The sequence below is a fragment of the Acomys minous genome (assembly GCF_964271855.1).
Source record: "Acomys minous genome assembly, chromosome: 10".
NCBI lineage: Eukaryota > Metazoa > Chordata > Mammalia > Rodentia > Muridae > Acomys > Acomys minous.
Genome location: NC_140491.1, coordinates 76327048 through 76352102, shown reverse-complemented (window position 1 = coordinate 76352102; position 25055 = coordinate 76327048). Strand labels below are relative to the sequence as shown.

The 25055-nt window shown below is 44.9% G+C and overlaps 1 protein-coding gene and 1 long non-coding RNA gene across 8 annotated transcripts in view; one reads left to right on the top strand and one right to left on the bottom strand.

The window, feature by feature from the left end:
• Window positions 1–24777, top strand: part of GOLGA1 (golgin A1) — a 48259-nt gene extending 23482 nt beyond the window's left edge. For 6 of the 7 annotated variants that reach the window (XM_084798477.1, XM_084798476.1, XM_084798475.1 and 3 more), the window contains 13 exons: window positions 2559–2684; window positions 4597–4692; window positions 7565–7660; window positions 8617–8766; window positions 9537–9632; window positions 15647–15736; window positions 17051–17153; window positions 17254–17387; window positions 17712–17855; window positions 21084–21143; window positions 21626–21796; window positions 22178–22264; window positions 22863–24777. In XM_084798477.1, coding sequence (XP_084654603.1) covers window positions 2559–2684; window positions 4597–4692; window positions 7565–7660; window positions 8617–8766; window positions 9537–9632; window positions 15647–15736; window positions 17051–17153; window positions 17254–17387; window positions 17712–17855; window positions 21084–21143; window positions 21626–21796; window positions 22178–22264; window positions 22863–22943 — 1434 coding nt within the window. In that variant the 3' untranslated portion in view covers window positions 22944–24777. Of the gene's footprint in view, window positions 1–2558; window positions 2685–4596; window positions 4693–7564; window positions 7661–8616; window positions 8767–9536; window positions 9633–15646; window positions 15737–17050; window positions 17154–17253; window positions 17388–17711; window positions 17856–18915; window positions 19411–21083; window positions 21144–21625; window positions 21797–22177; window positions 22265–22862 lie in introns of those variants that run through there. The other variant, XM_084798478.1, reaches the window with a different exon arrangement.
• LOC311606998 lies at window positions 200–17806 on the bottom strand. The gene is made up of 2 exons (XR_014782492.1): window positions 17681–17806; window positions 200–2465 (listed from the first exon to the last, which is right to left on the bottom strand). It is a non-coding gene; the product is annotated as an uncharacterized lncRNA (long non-coding RNA).
• Window positions 24778–25055: the final 278 nt, after the last annotated feature.

Here is a 25055-nt window from a genome sequence, read left to right as displayed (position 1 = left end):
GGATGTGTCCTCAGTCTCTCTGGCTTCTTCTAGCCAATTTCCTAGTCCAGGTGAACTTGTTTTAGCTATTTGCATATGTTGTCTGTTCTAGTAAACAGTCTTAAGGGAGAAAGGACTTTTTTGTAGCTTACAATTTCTGGTTAAAGTCTATTGTAGTTGGTGTTCTATTGCTGTGAAGAATACCATGACAAGATAACTCTTACAAAAGAAATCGTTTAATTGGGGACTTGCTTATAGTTTCAGAGCTTTAGTCCATTATCATCATGGCAGGGAGCGTGGTAGCATGGTAGCAGGCACTGGAACAGCTGCTGAGAGCTGCATCCTGGTCCATAGGCAGAGAGAAAGACTGGGCCTGCCATTGGCTTTTGAATTCTCAAAGCCCACCCCAGTGGCACATTTCCTCCAGCAAGGCCACATCTCCTTATCCTTGTAATCCTTTCAAATATTTCCATTGCCTGGTGACTAAACATTCAAATATATGAGCCTATGGAAGCCGTTCTTATTCAAACACCACATAGTCCATTATTGAAGGAAGTGAAGGTGGCAGGAACTTCAGACAGCTAGTCACATTATAGTCACAGTTCAGAACAGAGAGGAAATAATGCATACATGCTCAGTTGTGCTTAGCTCCCCCTCTGCACTTAACATAGTCTAAGACCTAAAGCCAGGGACTGGGCTGGGTTTTCCATATCAGTTAATGTAATTGGCACTCCCGCTCCAAACATGCCCACGGACCACCCTGATGTAGATGATCTCTCATTGAGACCCTGTTCCAAAGTGATTTTAGATTGTGTCAACTTGAGAAACCATCACACTGCTCCTTACCCACAGTGTTGTTTCCTCTCCTGCCTCTCTGCATCTGAACTTGCCTGTTTAGGAAGCCTAGTCTGAGCATCTCAAGTAGTTGATTTCCTACTGCCTTTGCTTTCTCGTGCCTTTTGTATGCCCCTGTCTTACAGGATGATTATGTTGCTCTATAGTTGGCTGTATGAATAGGTTATCTGTCTCTACTTCCAGAGACCAGACTTGTTGCTTCTGTGGTCAGAACCTATATATTCTTAGACATCAACAGATAATATTTAGGACTGACAAAGTTTTTTAAATTGTGAGGCTGTGCATCCATTCTTCAGAGTCATGCCACTCAGTCTTGTTTTCACTGGTAACAGTTAAGAATGGTAAGCACTCGGGAGGCAGAGGCAGGCGGATCACTGTGAGTTCAAGGCCAGCTTGGTCTACAAAGTGAGTCCAGGACAGCCACGGCTACACAGAGACTCTGTCTTGAAAACCCAGAGAGAGGAAGAGAGAGAGAGAGAGAGAGAGACAGACAGAGAGACAGAGAGAGACAGAGACAGAGAGAGAGACAGAGAGAGACAGAGAGAGACAGAGAGAATGAGAATGGTAAATACTTCTCCAACACCCTATACTCAGAGCTGCATCTTCCTGAGAAGAGATTAGCCAAGGTTAAATGTGTCTGTGGCTTGAGCTGAAGCAATGAAAGTATAAGCAGGGCATGCAAGGGAGCAGAGTGAGTGTACACACCACTGTTAAAGTCTGATGTCCTGCACCTGTTTGGGAGAGGAGCCTGGGTATCCTCAGTGGACCAGCACAGATCTGAGTGCTTGTGTATTCAGAGCTTCCTGGATTCTCGGATCTGACATTGAGTAGCATTAGATGATTGGTGGTAATGCAAAGAACCGTCTCCCATTCTGTCACCCATCATCACTGCGCTCATTGACAGAATGTCAAGCTGAAGTGTGCACTGTTGTTCTGAGCCAAGCTATGAGATTCATGGTGGCTTGTTGGCTCTTGTCATTTGTCTAAGAAGTTCTCTTCCTGTCTTCAAAGCAGCTATCTTAGCTCTGTCTTCCTGTACCCAGCTCTCGAGTTTCCAAGAACGTCATTATAGTTTTCTGGTTTGGGGAGTTTGTGTATTGTCAGTGCCAGGGATTGAGTTCAGGGCCTTAGGAATGTGATTCCATAGATCATTGCAGGGATGCTGAAAGCTTCTTTAATGGGATTAGCCATACTGCCTCTTTTGGAGAAGTGATGAGTTTGTTCCCTGCCAGACTACAAGGTGCTTAAATTGATGATCATACTTGCCTTGTTGTTGTTGTTGTTGTTGTTGTTGTTGTTTTTGGTTTGGTTTGATTTGGTTTTTTTGAGACAGGGTTTTTCAGTGTAGCACTGGCTGAGCTAGATTTACTTTGTAGATCAGTCTGGCCTCGAACTCACATTGATCCACCTGTCTCTGCCTCCCAAGTGCTGGGATTAAAGGTGTGTGCCACCACACCGGCTCATGCTTGCTTCTGATCGCATTAGGTCTCTTCCTTCACCTGGTGCTTGCTTCTTGTCTGTGATAGGTCTTTTTCTTTAATGTTGCTAGTTCTGTTCTTGCACCTCTGTCCCCATTTTCTGGGAAGCTTTCTTAGTTGCATGTTTTTCTGTGATGTAATTAGGCACAGAATCTGAGGGAAACAAGACACAACAGGGCAGAAAAGAGAGATGAGAGGGCTATAGTCTAAAGAGGGCTTAAAGAATGGCTCTGCTTCCCCATCCAGGTCACTGCTGAAACTCAAGAAAAAGAAAAAGTCATCACACATTTGCAAGAGAAGGTTATATTCTTGGAAAAGAGACTAGAACAGAATTTATCAGGAGAAGACCATGCACAAGAACTCTTGAAAGAGGTAATGTCCACTCATGCTGGCCAGTGTTAGAAAGGCATAGTATTGAATATGTTCTGAGTTTCTGATCTGGATGACTAGATAACAGTTCTCTGCAACTCTGTGTAGCTCTTCAAAACTCCTGTGCTTAAAGTAATTTTCTACCTAATTTCCCAAGTAGCTGAGATGCTAGGCACATACCACAGCACCTGTCTTATCCAACTTGAGATTTACATCAAAAATAGTCTTAGCTATGCTTTGGTGGCACACACCTTTAATCCGAAGCATGTGGGAGTCAGATAGATCTCTGTGAGTTTGAGGCCAGCCTGGTCCACAGAGTGAGTTCTAGGACAGCCAGGGCTACACAGAGAAACCCTGTCTTGAAAAGAATAAACAAACAAAAACAACAAAAACAAAAACCTATGGAAAAAATAGCCTTCTAGGGCAGGGCAATGTTCCCCAATTTTTAGACTGCTTGCCTGACATGTACAAAGCCCTGGACTTAGTCCTGAGCACTGCATAAACCAGGCATGGAAGTGCAAGTCTATAATTCCAGAGTTTAGAAGGTAGAAGCAAAAGAATTAGGAAGTTTAGGGCCATCTTTGGCTATGTGTTGTTTGAGAGTAGCCTAAGCTACATGAGACCCTGTCTCAAAACAAAAACCAGCCCATGTCTCCTATGTTTTTCTCAGAGAAGGGGAGAGCTTTGTTTACAGGGCTATAAGGACAGATTGCATCCTGACCATGTGATGACTGATGCTACCCAAGCTTTTATCTCCTCTTTGTGATTGACCTCATCATGACAAAGTCAACAAAGCCATGAGCTCTGTCAAGCCAAGCTTCTCCTTCTCTTCAGCCACTGCAGTACTGCAGAGCTTCAGAGCCTCTTGCAGCACAAACAGAAGTGCATTGAAGTCTCCAGGCTGGCACCCAACTAGACTCTCTTCACCAATTCACCCCTATGAAACTAATCTTTCTAAACTGGATTTCTGGTCACCTCACTCTCTTGAACATCTTCCACAATTCCCTTAAACATCTACATTGAGTATAAGGTGCATTCTAACATGTAAGTTGGTTTCTAGAGGCAAGCATCTGTATCTTGTGTGTAGTCACTGTGACTTAAAGCAAGTCACTTAATCTTTTTATATTGTCTTCTCTATACCATTGGGTTCATATTGTGTCATACTTAATTAAATAAGAATAAAAATTGGTGCATATAATAATAGCCTTACTAGTATTATAACCAACTATTAGTAAAGAGTGCAGAGGAATTACTTGGGAGTTTGTTTAAAGCATATGTCTCTAATAGAAATGCTGACATCAACAGGTCTAGAGTAAGACCTCACATTTAGCCAGTCTCCCCAGTAAAGCTAAAGCTAGGTTTTAGAAGATACATTTGAAAAATTTCTGCCTGCAAAATAAAAGTTTTTACAACTCTAAAGAGTTCCTCATCATCTGACCCTTTCACTGAATATCACAGTCTTGATTTATTAACCTAAGCTTTTCTGAATAGTTCTGAAGAACTGTAGTTCTTGGAACACAGCAAACTCTTCTTTTTTTCTTTTTTCTTTTTTCTTTTTTTTCTTTTCTTTTTTTTTTTTTTTTTTTTTTTTTTGAGACAGGGTCTCACTATGTGGCCCTAGCTGGCCTCAAACTCACAGAGATCTGTCTGCTTCTGCCTACTGAGTGCTGGGATTAAATGCTTGTACCACTGTGCATGCATGCTTACTAGTGTGTACTTTTGTTGTTAGTCATTTGTCCCAGCCTTGGGAACAAAAGACTGTGCCAAATTTATTTTGTGTGTCCTCTATGATATGTGAGTTATATCTCATTTTGCTAATGGTTTTACCTATTTCTGCCTAGCACAAATGTTACAGCATCAGTAAATACTTGTGAAATGTAGAAACAACTTTCTCTTACTCATTTTTAAATTACAGAAAACAGTTGCTGAACAGAATCTGGAAGACACTAGGCAGCAGCTCTTAGCTGCCAGGAGCAGCCACACCAAGGCCGTTGACCTGCTGGAGACTCAGGTACTGACATCACATTTGCTGTGATGTGTAAATCCTGGTTAGATGGTGGTTTAGCTAAGAAGCTCCTTGGTTAGAGCATCTTTATTCCAAGGAACTATTTTTGGTGAGGTTCAGGCAGTTGTTCTGCCCACTCTAGGCCCCAGCTGCTTTTTTTTTCTTCCTTTTTTTTTAAATAATTTGTTTATTTTATATACATTGGTGTTTTGTCTACACACATGTCTCTGTGAGAGTGTCAGATCTCAGAGTTACAGATAGTTGTAAACTGTCATGTGGGTGCTGGGAATTGAACCTGGGTCCTCCAGAAGAGCAGCCAGTGCTCTCAACCACTGCCCCCTGTAGCCTCAGTTTTCTTAACCAATATATTTTATTACGAACTTATTGCCTGAGTGTACATCCCTTATAACCCGACTAACCAAAACAATAGGAAAAGAGGATTAAAGAATAACAAAGCCGTAAAGATATCAGTTCCAGAATCCAGGAACGATTCTCCTGGCGTTGCCAGCAGGATTTCTTCTGCTGGAACCTGGAGTAACCAGAACCCGGAACCTCAGCAGGAGCCGGGAGCCCTGAAGCCTTCCCTCGAGTGGTTCTCTCTAGGAGCGTCTCAAAGTGGAGCGATGAACAGCCAAAACTATCCCAAGTCTCCAAAGGCCCTGCCTCCAGTTTGGGGCTCATTTATATATCTCCTCCTCCCAGAGTCTGTTCGTGGCTCTTTTCAGCTGGCAACAATCAAGCGCCCACACAGGTGGTTTGTCTTCTAGTGGATTAACTTCACCTGCTCTCACAAGACCGTTCTGATCCCACACTTGGGATCATAACAAAAACAGGTTTATCTCTCCTTCAGCACCCCAATTGCATTTCTTATCTCCCAGCTTGGGTATTACTCAGCCTTGGGGTTTGTTTGGGGTTTTTTTGTTTTTGTTTTTTGTTTTTTGGGTTTTTTTTGCCAGTTTAGTGAATATGAAGTGATGGTTCATTGTGTTTAGTACAGTGGTTATTAATGAGTTTTCACCTGTTACTTCATCTTGTTAGCCTCTAGGGTTTCTACTTTTGAACTGTCTACAAACCCTATACCTATTTTTGTTTGTTGGTTTCAGTCTTTTTTTAATTGGGTTGTAGGATTTTGTTTCACATTCTAGTACCTAATCTCATCAGTTTCAGTCCTGAACTAGTCTGTGTATGTATACCTTGCTGCACAGAAATTCTGAAGTATGATAGCACTTCTCTCTGGTCTGAAGCTCCATCTAAAAAATCCATTCGTGTTTCTTTTTTTTTTTTTTTTTTTTTTTTTTGAGACAGGGTTTCTCTGTGTAGCCTTGGCTGTCCTGGACTCGCTCTGTAGACCAGGCTGGCCTCGAACTCACAGCGATCCGCCTGCCTCTGCCTCCCGAGTGCTGGGATTAAAGGCGTGCACCACCACGCCCGGCCCATTCGTGTTTCTAAATCACCGAGATATATATTTTTAATTAATTGTATAAGTTTGTCCGCATAATAGAGCTCTTGTTCACATACAGACTGTCATTGTGTGTGGTATTCAGTAAGAACCCAGCTTTCCTTTCCTCCAGGTTTCTTAGCACTGTTTACTTAACAGTCTGCCCTTCCTCACTGTTACTAATCTAACTTCAGCACATACTGAGTTTTTCTTAACATACTGGATTCTCCCCCGTTGCTGATGTATCTCTGTAGTATGTTGGCAGTGTGTATCTCAGAACCCATGGTCTGAGTAAGACCAAAATTCATGTTGTGATCAACAATCACACTTCTGGGACTCTTTCCCAAGGAAGTTACTGAAACATCAAACAATTTTGTGTGAAGATATTAATGACTGCTTTATTTTAGACTAGAAAAAATGTGAAAGGGCATTCAAGATGGCTCAGCAGGTAAAGGCACTTGCTGCATCATCAGCTTGACAGTCTGGGCTTGATCTCTAGAGCCCACATAGAGTGTAAGGAGACAATCAACTCCACAAAGTTGTTCTTTGACCACTTGAGCATGCTATGGTGCCTGCATCCATACACCCACATAATGTATGCCACACACACACAATAAGCAAGAAATTAAAAATCTGGAATAAATAAAAATGTAAAACAGTCCAAGTACCAGCAGGTGGTCCTGTAGACTTGTGCTCAGTAAAGCAGGAAGCCCTCTTAAGAAAATAATCATCTCAGGTCTGAGTGGAATTGAGTGGGAGGGAAAGAATGACAAATCATTTAAATGGTATACAAACTATAAAACAGTCCTAAAGATCTAAAGAAAAACATTAAAGTGGTATTGCTTTATAATGGAAGACTTGGGGCTCTCTTACTTGTTTTTGTAAAGAAAGGTTTTATGTAAGCCTGTGATACGGAATTGAACCTGGGACCTTGTTCACACCACCTATTGAGTCCTCTGATTATAGGCATATACTATTACACCTTGTTTCTGATTATAATTTTATTTTTTTGTTGTTGTTTTTGGTTGTTTGGTTGTTTTGGTTTGGTTTTTTCTTTTTTTGGTTTTTCAAGACAGGGTTTCTCTGTGTAGCCTTGGCTGTCCTGGACCCCTTTGTAGACCAGGCTGGCCTCAAAGTCACAATGATCCACCTGCCTCTCCCTCCCAAGTGCTAGGATTAAAGGCGTGCACCACCACCACCCGGCCTTTATTTTGTTTTTCAAGACAAGGTTTTTCTGTGTAACTAGACCAGACTAGCCTTGAACTCAGAGATCTGCCTGGGATTAAAGGCATGTGCCACCACCATCAGGATTTTTTGTTTTGTTTTATTTCTCCCCCCCTTTTTTTCTTTTTTCCTTTTGATCTGGCTCTTAATTTTAAAGCCATGCATTAAACCAGCCCAGCTTCTTGTGAGCAAAAGAATAATTCTGTTTCCCCTCAGGTGAAGGACCTAGAAAAACGCCTACAGGCTGCTGAAGAGCAGCTAAGCCAGAGCAGAGATGTTGTGGCTGCCCAGGAAGTTCAGATCCAGAAGCTTGTAAGTGTTCACCATGTGCAGGCTCCAGTGCTTTCCTTCAGCACCTTTGCAGATGTGCACAGCAGTATCTATACTCAACATAAACAGAGCAAGGAGTGGGGAGGTTACCCTGGAGGGTCAGAGTTACCCAGAGCCGTGGACTAACTGGTAGTTTCCACCCAACATCTGTTTTCTTGAGTACCCTGTCCTTTTGTGGTCCTCAAGAGTTCAAAGCTTAGCTTTCAATCAGAGATGTGAAAAGCAATTCAAGACCACTGGATGAGCTGGGTGTGGTGACATATTCCTTTAATCCCATCATTTGCAAATCTGAGGAAAACAGATCTTTCTGAGTTCAAGGACAGCCTGGTCTACATAGTGAGATCCAGCCAGCCAAGCCTACACAGTGAGACCCTCTCAGAAACTAACAAACAAAACAGTAGGTTGAAGCATTTGTGTAGCCATCATGCTCTGAGTAATCTGATTAAGTTGAAGCTGGGGAAATAAAAGCAGCCAACCTTGATGTCCCTCTTTGTGGCATCCCTAGCACTGTGCAGAATGCTTCATCACTTAGTGGCACACCTAATATTGACACTGTCTGTCATACTCACTCTGTAGAGGAGGTGAACATAGAGGTAGCAAGGTTCACATCTGTCTTATGCATAGCCCTTCACCACTTTTTTCTCCTGCCTTCCCTAGGAAAATCTCAGCTATAGAGATCCATTAAGTAGCTGACGGAGGCCTATATCTGAAGACAAAGAGGTGCTCAGCATACACCATGAAGGGAGTGCCAGTGGCATCAGGACAGATGCTGGCTTCAGTTTCCAGGGCAGGCCAGACGCAGCAGTAATATGTAGACCATGCAGGGGTTCAAAGCCATACCAGGGCAGCAGTGGCCAAAGAGGATAGTTTGTGTAGGCAGTCAGGCTCGCCTCTGAAATCTTTGTGTCCTGGCTAACTGTCCTATGATTCTTCTGCAGATCACTACAAACCAAGAGAGTAGCCTTTCCCAGCAGCAGGTCCTTGGCCTGGAGCAGCGTTTCAGGGAGCGTACCCGTGCGCTGGAGGCCCAGACTGAAGCTCTGGAACAAGCCCGGGTGGCCGACCAGATGGCCTCAGAGCGTGTAATGGTGAGTGGAATGGGAGTCCACGTGTCACTGCAGCTGAGCAGAATGGTACCTCTCTAGGCTGGGACCACTTGACAGAGCCGTTCACTTTTCCTAGAAAGACTTAGCCTGCTTAGGAGACTGGAAGTAAAAAGACTGCTTTTACCGAGCTGCACAGCAGACAGGTTTTCCACAGGGACATATTTCTGTTCTCTAACAGTCCTCTCAGGGTTTTCTGAAATCCATATTGTTCCTCCCGAATGGCTTCTCCTATGATCCCTCTATGTGTTCCACAGTCATAAGAGGTGAAGTGTTCTTGAGGACCTAGAGATTGAGCCTCACACCTGCTAAGCATGTGCTCTACCACTGAGCCATTCTCCTGCCCCTGGAGATTTTCAGTGTTTTTCTTCCTTGTCCCTACCCTGTTGCTTACTCCTACACTTTCAGTGACCAAAATAAAGGTCCTTTCTTTTATGGAGGCTAGAGATTGAATATCAGCTGTCTTCCTCAGTGGCTTTCCACCTTACTTTTTGAGATGGAATCTCACTAATATGGCTAGATAGCTGGCCAGCAAACCCCAGTTTCTGCCCATCACTGGTATTACAGGAATGCACGACCACCTGGGTGTTGGGAATCTAAATATAGATCTTCATACCTTCCTAAGCACTAATCAATGGAGCCATTTCCTCAGCTTCAGTCATTTCAAAAGGACAATGTCAGAGAGACCAGGCTGTGCCTAGGCGGAAATACAGCAGATAACACCTTTTCTTATATGTGCTCTGCTCAATTTACAGCAACAGCTGCAGCAGGAAAACGTGGCCCTTAAAGAAAGCAGAAATGAATGTGAACGTTCTTTACAACATCACCAATTAGAGCTAAAGAAGCTAAAGGTATTTATCTAATAGATTCATTGTTATGGAAGTTCCTAACTGTCTCATATGTTTGAGTGGACAGGGAAAAGCCCTGCACTTACAGCGAAGGGGAAGTGGAAGTTGCTTCTGCTCCAGTGCTTCTGTTAGGTATCTGCTCAAGTCTTCTCAGGGACCCAGGAATAGGAGAGTTGTGCTCCTTTAGCAGTTCATGCTGTTGAGACTTTGAGTGCAGTCAGTCCAAGTGCCATAAGCTGGGCTAGTCTCATCTAGCTGTTCACTGTACCCCAAAGCGCAGCTCTTTCTCTGTGTACTTGTCACTAGCTGACTGGAAACTATACTGTCAGAACACCCCTCTGACTTGTAAAGAGGGCCTTAGGAAGATGTTTGTGTATATTGGGGACCTTGTACAGAAGTGAGCCGTCAGCTGGGTTGTTGTCCTTTCCCATCCGTGAAGTTTTAATCTGATCTTACTCCTGTTGTTCCCCAGACAGAACAGCATGCCCTTTTTGTTGTTGTTGTTATTTTATGTATGTTGGTGTTTTGCTTTATGTATGTCTGTGTGATGGTGTCAGATCCCCTGACACTGGAGTTACAGACAATTATGAGTTGACATGTAGGTGCTGGGAATTGAACCCCTGTCCTCTGGAAGAGTAGTCAGTGCTCCTAAACAGTGAGCCATCTCTCCAGCCCAAGCCGGCCTACTTTCTTACAGGCCCTCTAGGCTCCCTTGGTCCTTCACAATACCTTTGGGAGGCGAATCATGGCAATATTTCCCAATATTTTCTGATATCAAGCCTTTGCAGACCTTCCCTTCTCTGTATCAATACCTGTCATTCAGGGCCTGCCCCTTACAAGCTCCCAGTAACAATATTCACTTAGTTGCTTAGGCACTATTGCAGTGTTACTATATCATGAAAAGCATGTATCTTGCAATCAGATTTTCTTTTTCTTTTTTAGCTAAATTCAAACCTCTGTGTGTGTGTGTGTGTGTGTGTGTGTGGTGGTGGTGGTGGTGGTGGTGGTGTTGTTTTTCCCCCCAAGACTGCCTCTGCCTTCCCGAGTGCTGGGATTAAAGGCATGCACCACCATGCCGGACCTTTTTTTTCCTTTTTTTCAAAGTTTTTAAAAAATGTGTTTATTTTAATGTGTATCAGTATATACTATGTTTTTTTAAATATTTATTATTTATTATTATATATACAGTGCTCTGCCTGCATGTACACCCGCAGGTCAGAAGAGGGCATCACATCACATTATAGATGGTTGTGAGCCACCATGTTGTTGCTGGGAATTGAACTCAGGACCTCTGGAAGGGCAGGTAGCATTCTTAGCCTCCCTCTGAGCCATCTCTCCAGCCCACCCCCACCCCTTTTCTTTTCTTTTCTTTTCTTTTTTTTTTTTGAGAGACAGGGTTTTTCTGCCCTGGACTCACTTTGTAGACCAGGTTGGCCTCAAACTTACATCGGTCTGCCTGGCTCTGCCTCCCGAGTGCTGGGATTAAAGGTGTGTGCCACCTTGCCAGGCAAGCCACTGCTCTTAAACATTGAGCCAGCCATCTCTGCAGCCCCTCTGTATTTTTTTCTTTGAGACAAGGTCATAAGAAATTGGCTTCTGTACCCAGCAGTGGTGGCAAACGCCTTTAATCCCAGCATTTGGGAGGCAGAGGCAAGTGATTGCTGTGAGTTCGAGGCCAGTCTGATCTACAAAGTGAGTCCAGGACAGCCAAGGCTACACAGAGAAACCCTGTCTCAGGGGGGAAAAAAGACGAAGAAATAGAAGTGACTGACAACTGTTAATGTTGTCAGCAGTCAAGCACAGGGCACAGGGCACAGCACTGGGCTTCCATTACCACAGAAGGCCTGTGGATGCTTGCTTCCCTACCAGGGTCACTCAGGAGATGGGTGTCTTGTTGAAATCCACAATTTTGAGTGAGAAATACATCAGTAGTATTCAGATGAGGACAAGTGTCACTTTGTCCACAAGTCTCAAACCCAGACAAGGTAGTCCTTGAAATAAAGATTCTGAACTTGTTTTTTAACTTAACTGGTTTCATTCAGCAAGCCACACAGTTAAAAACAAGAGTCATACACATATTTTGGGGGAGTCTATATTTTAGTACAGCAGGGTAATGAATAAGATCTGTGATCTAGCCACAGAAACAAGACCCTAGGTTATAAGACCATTTGTGATATTTTATGATTCAGTAAAAGACTTCTAGTGGAAAAAGAAAAAAGATATCACAAAGGTGGCAACTACAGGGGCATCTTCAGAGCATCAGAGGAGGGGTAAAGTGAGAAAGTTATAACTATTAAATTTCAAAAGCAGTTACACACATCTGCCACATAAACCTCAGATGATGTGCTACACAGCTGTGCTGGTGTGTGGGAACAAAGCAGTAGATAGGCTGGCAAGAGTAGGAAAACTGCAAAGCGGATGTAACTGCTAGTTCAGGACAAAATTGCTGCTGCCAGTTCAGAGGGACATGCGTGAAGTCCAGGAAGTCTCCAGGAAGGAACAGCCTTCCCATCTTCCTTGAATGCCCCTGAGACAGAGGTTAAGATAGACCCAGCTGACGTAGCACTTGGGAGGCATAGGCAGGTGGATTTCAAGGCCATCCAATTTACAAAGCAAGTTCTAGAACAACCAGGGCTACACAGAGAAACCTTGTTTTGGAAAAAATAAAAAATAAAAGTATATTCTTTGAACTGTTATTTTCCATGAGAGCATTATTAAAATCAGTGAGTACTGAAGCTGGAGAGATGGCTCAGTGAGTTCAATTTATAACAACCACATGGTGGTTCACAGCCATCTGTAATAGAATCTGATGCCCTCATTTGGCATACAGATAAATCTAAAAAGAGAAGGAAAAAAATCAGTGTTTTTTTTTTTTGTTTTTTTTTTTTTTGGTTTTTCGAGACAGGGTCTCTCTGTGTAGCCTTGGCTGTCCTGGACTCGCTTTGTAGACCAGGCTGGCCTCGAACTCACAGCGATCCGCCTGCCTCTGCCTCCCAAGTGCAAAAAAAATCAGTTTTATTTTCTTGTTTTTTCTATTTCTTCTCTTGATCCCACTCAGAGTCCAACATATCTCTAATATGCCTGGACCTGCCTTTTTCCTTTCTTTCTGTCTTCATGCATTTATTTATTTGGTTATTTATTTGGTTATTTATATTTTAGTTTTCGAGACAGGGTTTCTCTGTGTAGCCTTGGCTGTCCTAGACTCTACTTTGTAGACCAGACTGGCCTCGAATTCACAGCGATCCACCAGCCTCTGCCTCCTGAGTGCTGGGATTAAAGGCATGTGCCACCACGCCTGGCTGTATTCATGCATTTTTAAAGGACTCTAATTTATTATATACCTATATTAAGGGTTTGTTGTTGTTTTAAAGACAGGTTCTCACTCTATATTCCCATCTGGCCTAGAACTCACAGAGATCTGCCTGCCTCTTCCTCCCAAGTGCTGGGATTAAAGTATTCATCACCACACCCGGTTTGTTTTTATTTTTTAAAACAAGCTGCTACCTGAACACCTGCCCCCTGCCCCCCAAAATACCAGGCATAACCCCAAATGCTTAGCTGCCATGTGTTGGGAGGCCTAACAGCTCCTGCAAGGTGTAAACCATGCTTACTAGGCAGGCTGGAGTACCAACCTGGAGTCCAGCAGTTGGGGACTCATGGGGCTCTGAGGCACTTCAGAGCCACCTGGCCATGTACGTCAGCTAACCACTCCCTGTCAGGAATCCACTGTGTGTGTCTGTGTGTGTGCTATTGCTATGGCTGGTGTTTAGCTGGTATTTGGCTGTTGTCTTGTAGTCCTGGGCCTGAAACCTAGAGCCTCCCTTGTGCTGGTTGAGTGCTCTACTGTAAAGAAACCCCTAGCCTTATTTGAGACAGGGTATCTCCAGTTAGCTCAGGCTGGTCTGGGACTTGGAATTCTCTGTCTCAACCTCCCAGGCACTAGGATTACAGGTATATGCTTTCAGACCTGGCCCATTTTCTCTTTTTAAAATGGAAAGGGTAACCTCTGACCCCAAGAAGACCATTTAGAGGATCAAACAGGGCTACAGATGAAAAGTGCCAAAGACAGTTCTCCAGCATGAGTTTCCTTTGTGCTCCAGCCTGCCTTCCTGTCTTCTCAGACATATTGAGGCTGTCTGCCTCTCTAGACACCAGCAGTTATAAGCATCTCTCTAGATTTCCCCAAAAAAACACATTCCTGAGTAGGCAAATCATTCTTACCAAGCCAGAATCTCTAGCTCCCTCCCGTGACAGCAGGCACATCCTAAGCCCGCATTTGGTAGTCATAGGTGATCAGGGGCCCCTGACAAGGAGTCTTGTCTCATCTCTCAAGTGGGCCTCTCAAGTTCAGGTACCAGTTGTACTTTTCTGTCAGAGCTAGACTCACTCTGAAGACAATTGTGATTACTCAAGTAAGGTCCAACATGCCATGTCCCTGTAGCTGACACAGGGAGTTGTTAGGAAGAGATAAGAAGCTCACAGACCCAGGGAAACTGATGGTTTTCTTTCTCCATCAGTGATAATTTGCTAGTTCATCAATGTAGAGGGCTTCCTATGTTGGGAGCACGGACATAATGTCAGCTCTGCTCTTGGACCATTTCAGGGGTCTTTAACTTAGCTTCAGAGTATAAAAAAGGGTCAGGATACAAAAGACTCTTAATTGTTCATCTTGGTGACATAATAGGTCAGACCCAAATCATATGCCACAAAATTAGGGCATTGTCACTGACAGCCCAACCCTTGCCATGTAAAGTCTCAAGGTGGAAATGGAGGACAGAATTGAGGTACTTACACAGAACCCAGGGGGTTCTAGGTAAACAAAAACAGCAGATATTACATGTTCTCCCCAGGGCCTCTCACTGACCAAGTGGTCAAGACCTGAAAGGTTGTACTTGACACTTGTGACTCTTGACAAGCATGAACATACTCCCAGAGGAGGGCAGTGGTGACACAGTCCTGTGCTGCAGAAATCCTGCCAGTCAGCTAAGGGACTGATATTCCTGCTCTCACTGAAGATGCTTTAGGAGACTCTGGCTGAGTCTGACTCTCAGTCTGCTCCTGGCACCTGCTAGGACTGGCACCTAAGGCAAATCACCAAACCTCTTGGAGTGTCTGTTTTCACTCTTATAAAATGGGATCGAGGGCTGTTCCTCTGGTCTGAGACCCACATGGTAGGAGGAGAGAATTAGCTCTTATAAGTTACCTTCTGTCCTCCACAGCAGACAGCATCATGCCAACCCGCATGTATACATATACAGTAAATAAATGTAACTTTACATTATTAATCGTATTGTGGGGACTAGAGAAATGGCTCAGCAGTTAAACAAACTTGCTCCTTTCCCGAGGACCTGAGTTCAGTTCCTAGCATCCAAGTCAGACAGTTCATAACTGCCTGACCTGCAGCTGCAGGGCATCCAGGGTCCCCTTCTGGCCCCCACAGGTATTCCATACACACATGACATACACTCACACTTGCACATGCATAAATAATAAAATAGATCACATAAAAGGGCTTCTGTGGATAAATCTGTGAAAGTGACTCTTACAAAGCTCAGCAGCTGCTTCATTACATTTCGTGTGACCAGGTTGTCCCTGTGAGCTTTCTTGTTGTAAGTGGGTTTCATTAGACCAGGTTTGGAGCTTCCAGAACTACTGCCCTCATTGATATGTCCATTTGTGAGATTAGGTGCAGTGCCCAGGCTGTCATCAGAGGCATGTAGGGAAGCAGGGAGAATGTTTTGGTCCTGCGAAGTCGGGGCTCCTCTTTTGGGCTTCAAATGAAGCATACAGATAAGAAAGTAGACTGTTTTGGGCTGGGCATGGTAGCACACGCTTTTAATCCCAGCACTTGGGAGGGAGAGGCCGGTAGACCCCTGTGAGTTCAAGGCAAGCCTGGTCTACAAAGTGAGTCCAGGACAGCCAGGGCTCTGTTAAACAGAGAAACCCTGTCTTTAAAAAAAACAAAACAAACAAACAAAAACGTGTTTTGAGACTTGTACCTGTTTTCTGAATTCTAGGATGAATGGAGTCAAAGAGAAATTATGAGTGTGTCTATGGCTCAAGCCCTGGAGGAAGTTCAGAAACAGAGGGAAGAGTTCCAGCAACAGGTAGGCCCCCAGCTGGCTACCAAGACATGGACCAAAGCCGTGTTCCCCTGCAGTCTCAAGGTCACTGTACCTCCTAGTGTGGGGCCATCAGAGACCCCATATACTCAGGGTAAGCCTGTCAAGAGTCTCAGGGAACACAGTCAATAGGGAGATGCCCTATGACCTGTAGGATACTTGTGAAACTATTACCGAGAAACTTTACCTCATATGATGCCCCTTCCTAAGTTTTCAGGCTGTTTAGTTTGTTTTTTTTTTTTTAAGTGATTGAGCCGGGCGGTGGTGGCACACGTCTTTAATCCCAGCACTCGGGAGTCAGAGGCAGGTGGGTTGCTATGAGTTGGAGGCCAGCCTGGTCTACAAAGCGAGTCCAGTACAGCCAGGGCTACACAGAGAAACCCTGTCTCGAAGAAAAAACAAAAAATTGATTGGAGGGCTAGAGAGATAACTCAGAGGTAAAGAGCACTGGCTACTCTTCCAAAGGTCCAGAGTTCAATTCCCAGCAACCACATGGTGGCTCATAACCATCTATAATGTGATCTATTGCCCTCTTCCAGTGGTCAGGCAAACATGCAGGCAAAACACTGTATATATAATAAATCTTTTTAAAAAATAAACTGGAGAAAAGTCCTTCGGTAGGGATCTAACAGTCTGAGTCTGTGAAATGGTACATCACCACCCTGCTACCCGCCAAAGAGTAAGTTGAGTTTCCAGCCAGAAGTGTAGGGAAAACCAAATGTGGGAACAAACAGAGCACCTGGCTCTGTCTGGTCTTGGTGGCTAGAGGCTACCATTGAGTTCTCTCTCTCTTTTTTTTTTTTTTTGGTTTTTCGAGACAGGGTTTCTCTGTGTAGCCTTGGCCATCCTGGACTCACTTTGTAGACCAGGCTGGCCTCGAACTCACAGCGATCCGCCTACCTCTGCCTCCCGAGTGCTGGGATTAAAGGCGTGCACCACCACGCCCGGCCTACCATTGAGTTCTTGATCAATGTGTGGCCCAGTCACTTCTGAAGAGAACTTAGGGTAATCCTACCTCTGACACCAGAATGAGGTGATGCCATGGGCTGGTGAGACATGGGTGCTAAGGAAAGGATGGATTTAGAGGCTGACCAGAGCATCCACATTCTGGCTGGCCCAGTGCAGCCTAGAGGCAACGAGGGGAATCACCCTGTGCAGCACCATTTAGAAGAATGGATCCGATTGCCAAAGGCTTAGGCAGCAGATGTCATGGAGGGTTCCCCGTCCTCCAATTGGAAATGGAGTCCCTGTAGAAGAGGGGATTATGTCAGCCCCTCTCATGCTGAGTTTCCTGGTAAGGCTGCTGAGCTGACCGCCATCATAGAAGAGAAAAATCAGAGCCTGTGTGAAAAAGATGAGGTGCTTCTCCAGAAGGAGCAGGAACTTCACCGGCTGGAGAAAGGTGAGGAGCCAACCCCCGGCCAGCAGGGTGCCATCAGTGAACCAGCCTGTCACAAAGCAGTGTGCAATCAATGGCTCATACTATGCTCCTGCCACCATAGGTCACAATTCTGCCCTGCTGCAGATGCACCAACTGCAGAGTGAAGTAGAGGCCTTGAGGACCTGTAGGGCCCAGGAGGCAGTGCCAGCCACAACAGGAGAGGACCCCCTGCCAATGCAGGGCCAGGAGCCACTTGTGAGTGCTATCCCTTTACTAGGGGGAGGTGTAAGAAGGGTAGAGTAACCAGCTCTGCATTTTTATACTCCTTCCTTTGTGGTAAAGGTCTTCAGCTGCCTGGGGGCAGGGGAGGGTGAGACATACAGGGCCATGTCTATGGAAGCACCTTTTAGTATGCCAGTTGATACCAAAAGCCAGTAGTTCGCCTGGCAGGGACTGGATGGAATCTTCCCACCAGCTGCCTGCTGCAGCACACCAGGCCACACCTATACAATGAGCTGGCACCCCTTCCCCACAGACCTGACGCTCACCTGCCTTTGTCCTGTTGCCACTATCCTGTAGGTCATCGCAAAAGCTATGCAGGATTCTGAGTATGAGCTTCCAGCTGCAGAAGGAACTCCAAATGGTGAGGTTGGAGCCATGGATCTAAAGCAGCTACAGAAAGAAAAGCAGGATTTAGAGCAGCAACTTACAGAGAAAAATAAGGTGAGGACACTCTGTACCTGGCCAGCTGTGGGTCTGCCCAACCCTCAGGCCCAAGCCCAGCTATTCCTCCTCATTGCCATTACCTCCCCCAAGTCTGTCATCTCCTCTAGAGGTTAGTGCTGGTTTTCTCATGGCTTGCTTGTTTGTTTGCTTGCTTAGTTTTTTGTTTTGTTTTGTTTTTTGTTTTAAGCCTTGGCTGTCCTGGAACTCACTCTGTACACTAGGCTGGCCTCAAACTCAGATGTGCCTGCTTTTGCCTCCCAATGCTAGGACTAAAGGCATGCACCAGTTTCTGTGGCCTTTGGTCTCACTCCTCTGTTCTACTCTGCATACATCTCTGTCCATGCAAAGTGCAGTCCTTGCTGAGTGTAGTGACGCACACTTGTAACCCTACACTCTGGAGACAGATGCAGAAGGGCCTGCAGATAAGGCCAGCCTGGGTTATGTGAGGCTGTCTTTAAGGACAGGTCTCACCATGTAGCTCATGCCTCTCCAGTGCCGGGACTAAAGGTGTATGCCACCACAACCTTGAAGCCTGCTTGCAAAGATGGGGGATGGGCAAAAGCAGTCATGGTAGCATGCACTTTTAATCTCAGCACTCTAGAGGCAAAGGCAGACGGATCTATCGGAGTTCAAGGCCAGCCAACTCTACATAGCATGTTCCAGGCCAGCCAGGGCTCTATAGTGAAACCCTGTCTCAAAAATAAATGAAAAGAAAGCCAAGGACTGAGATGGGGCTCAGTAATAGAACATTTGACTAGCTAGCATACATAAGGCCTTGAGTTCAGTCCACAGATTTACAAAAAGAAAATGAAGTAAAAATGAAAACCTGGTCACAGAGTAAGTCATGGGCATCCCCTAGAGATGCTATCCTATCTTATTACAAGTAACTACTGGGAAGCCAAGCATACTTACACACGACTCTAATATGAGTACTTAAGAGACAGAGACAGGAGAATCAGTTCAAGGTCATCCTTGAATACATACCAAATCTGATCTATAGAAGGCCCTGCCTCAAACACACACACACACACACACACACACACACACACACTCTTAGGAAAAATAGAACCAGTGAAAATGATACACAATGGGCTGGAAAGATGGCTTAGAGGTTAAAAGCACTGGCTGCTCTTCCAAAGGTCCTGAGTTCAATTCCCAGCAGTCACATGGTGGCTCAAACATCCCTAAGGATTTCTGGTGCCCTCTTCTGGTCTGCAGGCATACATGCAAGCAGAGTACTGTGTAAGTAACAAATTTTAAAAGGAAAATGATACATGAAAAAAAGTTGGACATGCTGATGTACAACTGTAATCCTAGCACTTGAGAAGCTAACACAGGAGAACTACCATGAATTCAAAGCCATCCTGAGCTACTTAGGAAGATCCTGTCTCAAAACACAAAAAGCAGGAAACAAATTTTTACTTTCAGTACAAGAATTGGTGCATAAACTAGAACATGAAAGAAAATTCTTATTTTGCTATTACAGTAATAAGACTTCAGAGATACTTTTATTTAAAACTTTTCCTCCGGGCGTGGCAGTGCACACCTTTAATCCCAGCACTCGGGAGGCAGAGGCAGGTGGATCACTGTGAGTTCGAGGCCAGCCTGGTCTACAAAGTGAGTCCAGGACAGCCAAGGCTACACAGAGAAATCCTGTCTCGAAAAACCAAAAAAAACAACAACAACAACAACCAGACAAATATTCCCAGCACTCAGGAGGCAGAGGCAGGTGGATTGCTGTGAGTTCAAGGCCAGCCTGGTCTACAGAGAAAGTCCAGGACAGCCAAGGCTACACAGAGAAACCCCGACTCAAACAAAACAAAACAAAACGACTTTTTCAGGGCACTGGAGAGACAGGTCAGCAGTTACAAGCACTGGCTGCTCTTGCAGAGAACCTGGGTTCAGATCCCAGCACCCACATGGCAGATCACAAACACCTGTAACTCCAGTTCCAAGAGATCCAGTACCCTTTTCTGGCCTCCATGGGCTCCTGTACTCAGGTGCAGCCCATAAACTGATGCAGGCACACACACATACATGTTTTTTTTTTTTAAATAAATGCTTAAAACTTTCTTCTTGCCGGGCTTGGCACCACATGCCTATAATTCCATCACTCAGGGACTCAGAGACAGGCAGATCTCTGTGAGTTCAAGGCTATCCTGGTCTACAGAGTGAGTTACAGGACAGCCAAGACTACACAGAGAAACCCTGTCTCGGAAAAACAAACAAACAAAAGAATACTTTCTTCTTGAGCTTGATCCTTGTCACTGAGGAAAATAAAATCCCTGTCACAGATTATGTTAAATGAAGTTCAGCCTTTCTAATGAATGATGAAATGTGTGGTAAACTACATTTAAACCTTATAATAAAGAATCCACTGGTTATAAAAATAAGGGACTGGAGAAATGGTTCAGTGGTTAAAAGCACTGGCTACTCTCCGAGAGGACCCTAGTTTAATTCCAGCACCCACTTGGCAGCTCACAACTTTCTGTAACTCTAGTTCTTCACACAAACATACATGCTGGCAAGACACCAATGCCCATGAAAAAGATAGATAGATAGATAGACAGACAGACAGACAGATAGATAGATATGTAAAAAACAGTGTTGGTGGATTGTACAGAAAAACTTCATGACCTTTTTACACTATCTGAATTATACTGCAAATTATCAGTGCAGTGCTGATATCAGTGCAGTGCTGATATCAGTGCAGTGCAGTGTGAAATACACAGACAGACAGACAGACAGACAGACAGACAGACAGACACACACACACACACACACACACACACACACACACACACAATCTGAGAGGCTGGAGAAATGGCTCAGTGGTTAAGAGCATAGTTGTCCAGAGAACCTAAGTTCAATCTACATAGTAGTTGAGGTCCCGGGGAATCCAAGATATCCTGAAGCAAAACACCCATACACAAAAAATTAATTTTTAAAAAATGAAATGTTCTGCAGAGCCACTCACATCAGCACTCTCGAAATACATGGGCACTGCTAACAGGTCTGAGGGCCACACAAGGTTAGGTGGACATTGTCCTGTCAGAGAACATGATGGTACTGTACCCCCTCTAGGGCCTAGGAAAACAAGGGTGGAGCAGCAGGAAGAAAGGAAGCCCAGGGGGCAATGAGAGTAAGCCTATAGGAGGGCCTCTGAAGGCCTTCTAACATGACAATGACCAGTGACAGCTGACTTTGGGGTGGGGATTACCTCAGGTTATGAAGCAGATGCAGCAGAGGATGCTGGAACTTAAGAAGACTCTGCAGAAGGAGTTGGTGAGTGCCCAGCTGTGCCCTCCACACAATGTGCCCCAAGCCTCCCCACTCCCCTGCCCTTCCTGACTCTCTGGTCCTCCTGGGCTCCTTGGCTGCCTGGTGTGCTCTCTTAGTTGATTGCAAAGGGTTCTCTGAGAGATCAGGTGTGGGCTGCTGGGAGAGCAGCCTAAGATCTGGAAAAGTGTTCCTGTGACCATGCAACCTTGGGGACAAGTCTGAGTCTGTCTTCTCCATACCTTCTCTATATGTGTTCTTGAATAGATAGAAAAAAATACCATCTAGTTCATTCCTCTCAGCCACTGACCCCAAGAGGAGGAGCTGAGCCTTCCTCGGGTTCAAGCACTTCTAGTGAAGGGCTCTTTTGCCCAGTGATGTGGACAGTCTGTCAAGGAGCAGCTGGTCACAGCTGGGGCTGGAGAATCCCTGTGATCCTAGACATAGCCTGAAGGGTTTGACATGGCACATCTCCCATTGCTTTTCAGAAAATCAAACCCGACAGTGAGCTTTTTGAGGTCCGGGAGAAGACAGGCCCTGAGATACCAAATATGGCCCCTTCTGTCACCAATAATGCTGACCTGACTGATGCCCGAGAGATCAACTTTGAATACCTTAAGCATGTTGTTTTAAAATTCATGTCCTGTCGAGAATCTGAGGTAAAGGTTTCCACACTACTGTTTTGGGTATTGGGTTTGTGCAGCTAGTTAGTCCTACATGGCTTCCCTTTCAGCCCAGCTGCGCCTTCTTCCCCTCATCCCTCAGTACTGACCTGCTGAGCATACCTTGTTGGGAAGTGGCTCCTGTGGAGATGTGGGTGCCCCCTCTGGATTCTAGCTTGAATGCTCCTGAAGTTAGAGACTTAGAAACAATCTGTCCTGCATGAGGAGCAGGGTAGCTGGTGAGGACGTTCTCTTGGCTCAGTCCTCAAAGTGAGAGATGACTCAAAAGCCTGGAACTGCACCTCCCACCTCATCCTCGTGAACCAAGGCCTGCCTACCCCTTAAGGCCTATGGCAGCAAAAATGGGTTTTGTTTCAGGCTTTTCATCTCATAAAAGCAGTGTCAGTGCTGCTGAATTTCTCACAAGAAGAGGAGAACATGCTCAAAGAAACTCTGGAATATAAGGTAAGTTTCCCAGGTCTGCTGTTTCCACTATTGCACAGTATTGTCAGTTACCCAGCCACTGGCATCCAGACCAGCTCCTGAGGCAGGTGACCAGGCACAGCTGCACCTCACCTTATTTGGTTTTGTTTTGATCAGGCAGTTCAAAGCACATACTGTAGCCCAATGTTCTGTTCTTTGTCGTCACCACACTTTGTTCATCACAGCATTTTCAGTGATGGCACTTTCTCAACTGCTCCATTTCTGGCCTAGCACCTACACTTAACAATGTTTTCCTTGACCTCAATGGTCAAGGGCTTGCCTGTTAAGTGCAAGGTCTCAGGTTCAGCCACCAGTACAGTACACCCCATGAATTGCTAAGGCACCTGAGTAAACACTTTAATAGAGTGGGAGAAACCCTCCTACAGTTCCACCATCTTCTCATCAACTCAGTGTCTTTCTACCATCTTTCCCTGAATCTGGGCTCTTGGCCCTGCAAACTGGAAGCTTCTTGGTTACTCCTCTGACCAAATGGGATGACTAGAAGGCAAGGGCTGTTTGTGCCCCCAGTGCCTCTAGTTGTTTCTCAGCAGCTCAGAAGCCTTTTCTGTTTCAAATGCAGATGTCTTGGTTTGGATCCAAACCAGCTCCCAAGGGCAGCATCCGGCCTTCTATCTCCAACCCTCGGATACCATGGTCCTAGACCCACCCAAGGATAGAGCTACACGGGCTGACACTCTTTCTATGAAAAGAACACTGACACACCAGACTGGGTGGGTTTTTAATCGCTGTTAACTGCAGTATTTTGTACAAGTGTCTAGACAGTTTACAAGACTTTAGGCCCACCTCCCTGCAGCCTGATTTAAACCTCAGTGGGGAACAAACGCTATCATTCTGGTCACCAACATGAGAAGGAATTCTGGGCACTGCCCGGATTTTCACAGTGCTGCTAATATCCCAGCTCTGGCCAGCTGCAACTAAGTCCTCTATCTTTTAACATTAGCACTTAAGATTGAAGTAATTGGCATGTCAGGTGACAATTATCAAGCAGAGGTAACATGACTGAAGGTGGAGCTAGTCCTTTCACAGAAAGCCAACTCAAGGGTGGTCTTTGAAACCGCTTCCACTAGCATGTCTGGATTTTCATGCCATGTTGCCTCTCAAGAAAGTATTTTACTTTGTTTCCCCAACCACCTAGAACCTGAGATGTGTCCATCTCATAGGTAACGGGCCAGTGTGGACTGATGGGTATGCAACTTCCCAGTCCTGAGAAAACTAGCAAGCAGATGGAATGATCTCTACGTATAGCACCAAATACACTCAATTGCCTTCTTAATGAATGTACTTGTCTTGGATGGGTTGCTGGTAAACCATTTTAAACTATTTTTTATAGCAAAAGTTCTTCACTATTATAAACATGTTTTCTGTATTATAAAATCCATTTTAAAAGGAAAATCAGAGCATCAAGTCTTTCTAGGGCCAGGACTCATGCCCCTTTGTAATTTTGCTTGCCTTCCATGGTACCTGCTCTCTGAAGCAGGGGACTTTCTCTGGCTTTGCTCCAAATTCTGTCCTATTACCAGGAAGCAAATGCCAATCACATTTTTCTATGTAAGAACAACCTGCTGAATTCAATGGAAGCAGGCACTCTCTCTCTTCTACCCCCAGTATTTCTAATGACACTACATTCATACGTGGCACCCAGACAGCCCAACTGGCTGCTGCACTTGATAGCACACATGCCTCAGTTTTAGCTTATAGAAACATGTTCATTTTTATACTTCTGGATAAGCCACGTCAGATCCCAAGGGAAACCATTTGACTGAGTTTGATAAAATTTTCATTAGCAAATAAACTAGTAATTGGACCTTCTAAAGTTACCATTTATCTTGGTTATGTTCAGCTTAAAGTCAACATACATATGTACGTACATATGTGTCGTACAGAAATCCAAGTATCTGCAGCATTTGCCTTCTAAATCTAAGCCAGGATGGTATTGCTTTGGCTGTGGCTCTTCTTACAGACGTTTCCCTTTAGGGTGCCCCTTCCCATTTAGTGGACACATGAGACCGGAGTCCCACTATGATGTGACTTCACTGAGGAAGATGTAGCTTCTCCACAAGTAGGATTCCTTCCCTTCCTCCTGTCCCAGATAAGAAACCGCAAAGGACTGAGCGGTCCAAGCCTTCCAGAGCAGCTGCAGAGGCCCTTGAGCTGGTCTCTCACACACATGCAGACACCCCTACCTGCCTGCAGGTTGAGGTGCGGCTGTGGGGCCCACTCATTTAGAACGGCTTCCTGCTGCATGTTGAGCTCCTCCAGCACTAGAAGAGTGCAGTAGCTATTCCAGGTGGCTTGATGCACTTTACTTCTATAAACTTTGGTGACAAGACAGTATGTATGGCCCTTTATATATGAGCACTGGACTGTGATCTTACTACCAATGTAAATAGGGATGGTATTATCTAAAAACTGCTGTAGCAGAGTCATTTGTGGTGCAATACTTTTTGATTAAAGCTCTTCAAGATGCAACTAGAGTGAGTTTTACTTGATAAGCTTGAGGTGTGTTTCTTTTGATGTGTCAAATCTAATCCTTTGTATTTTTCTTTTTTGGCTTTTCTGAGACAGGGTCTCTCTACATAGCCTTCGCTGTCCTGGAACTCAACTCTGTAGACCAGGCTGGCCTCAAACTCAGAGATCCACCTGCCTCTGCCTCCCAAGTGCTGGGATTAAAGGTGTGTGCCGCCATTGCCACCACTACCACCACCCAGCTTTGTATTTAATGTAGCATTTCAAGGACTATTGAGGTTTGTCT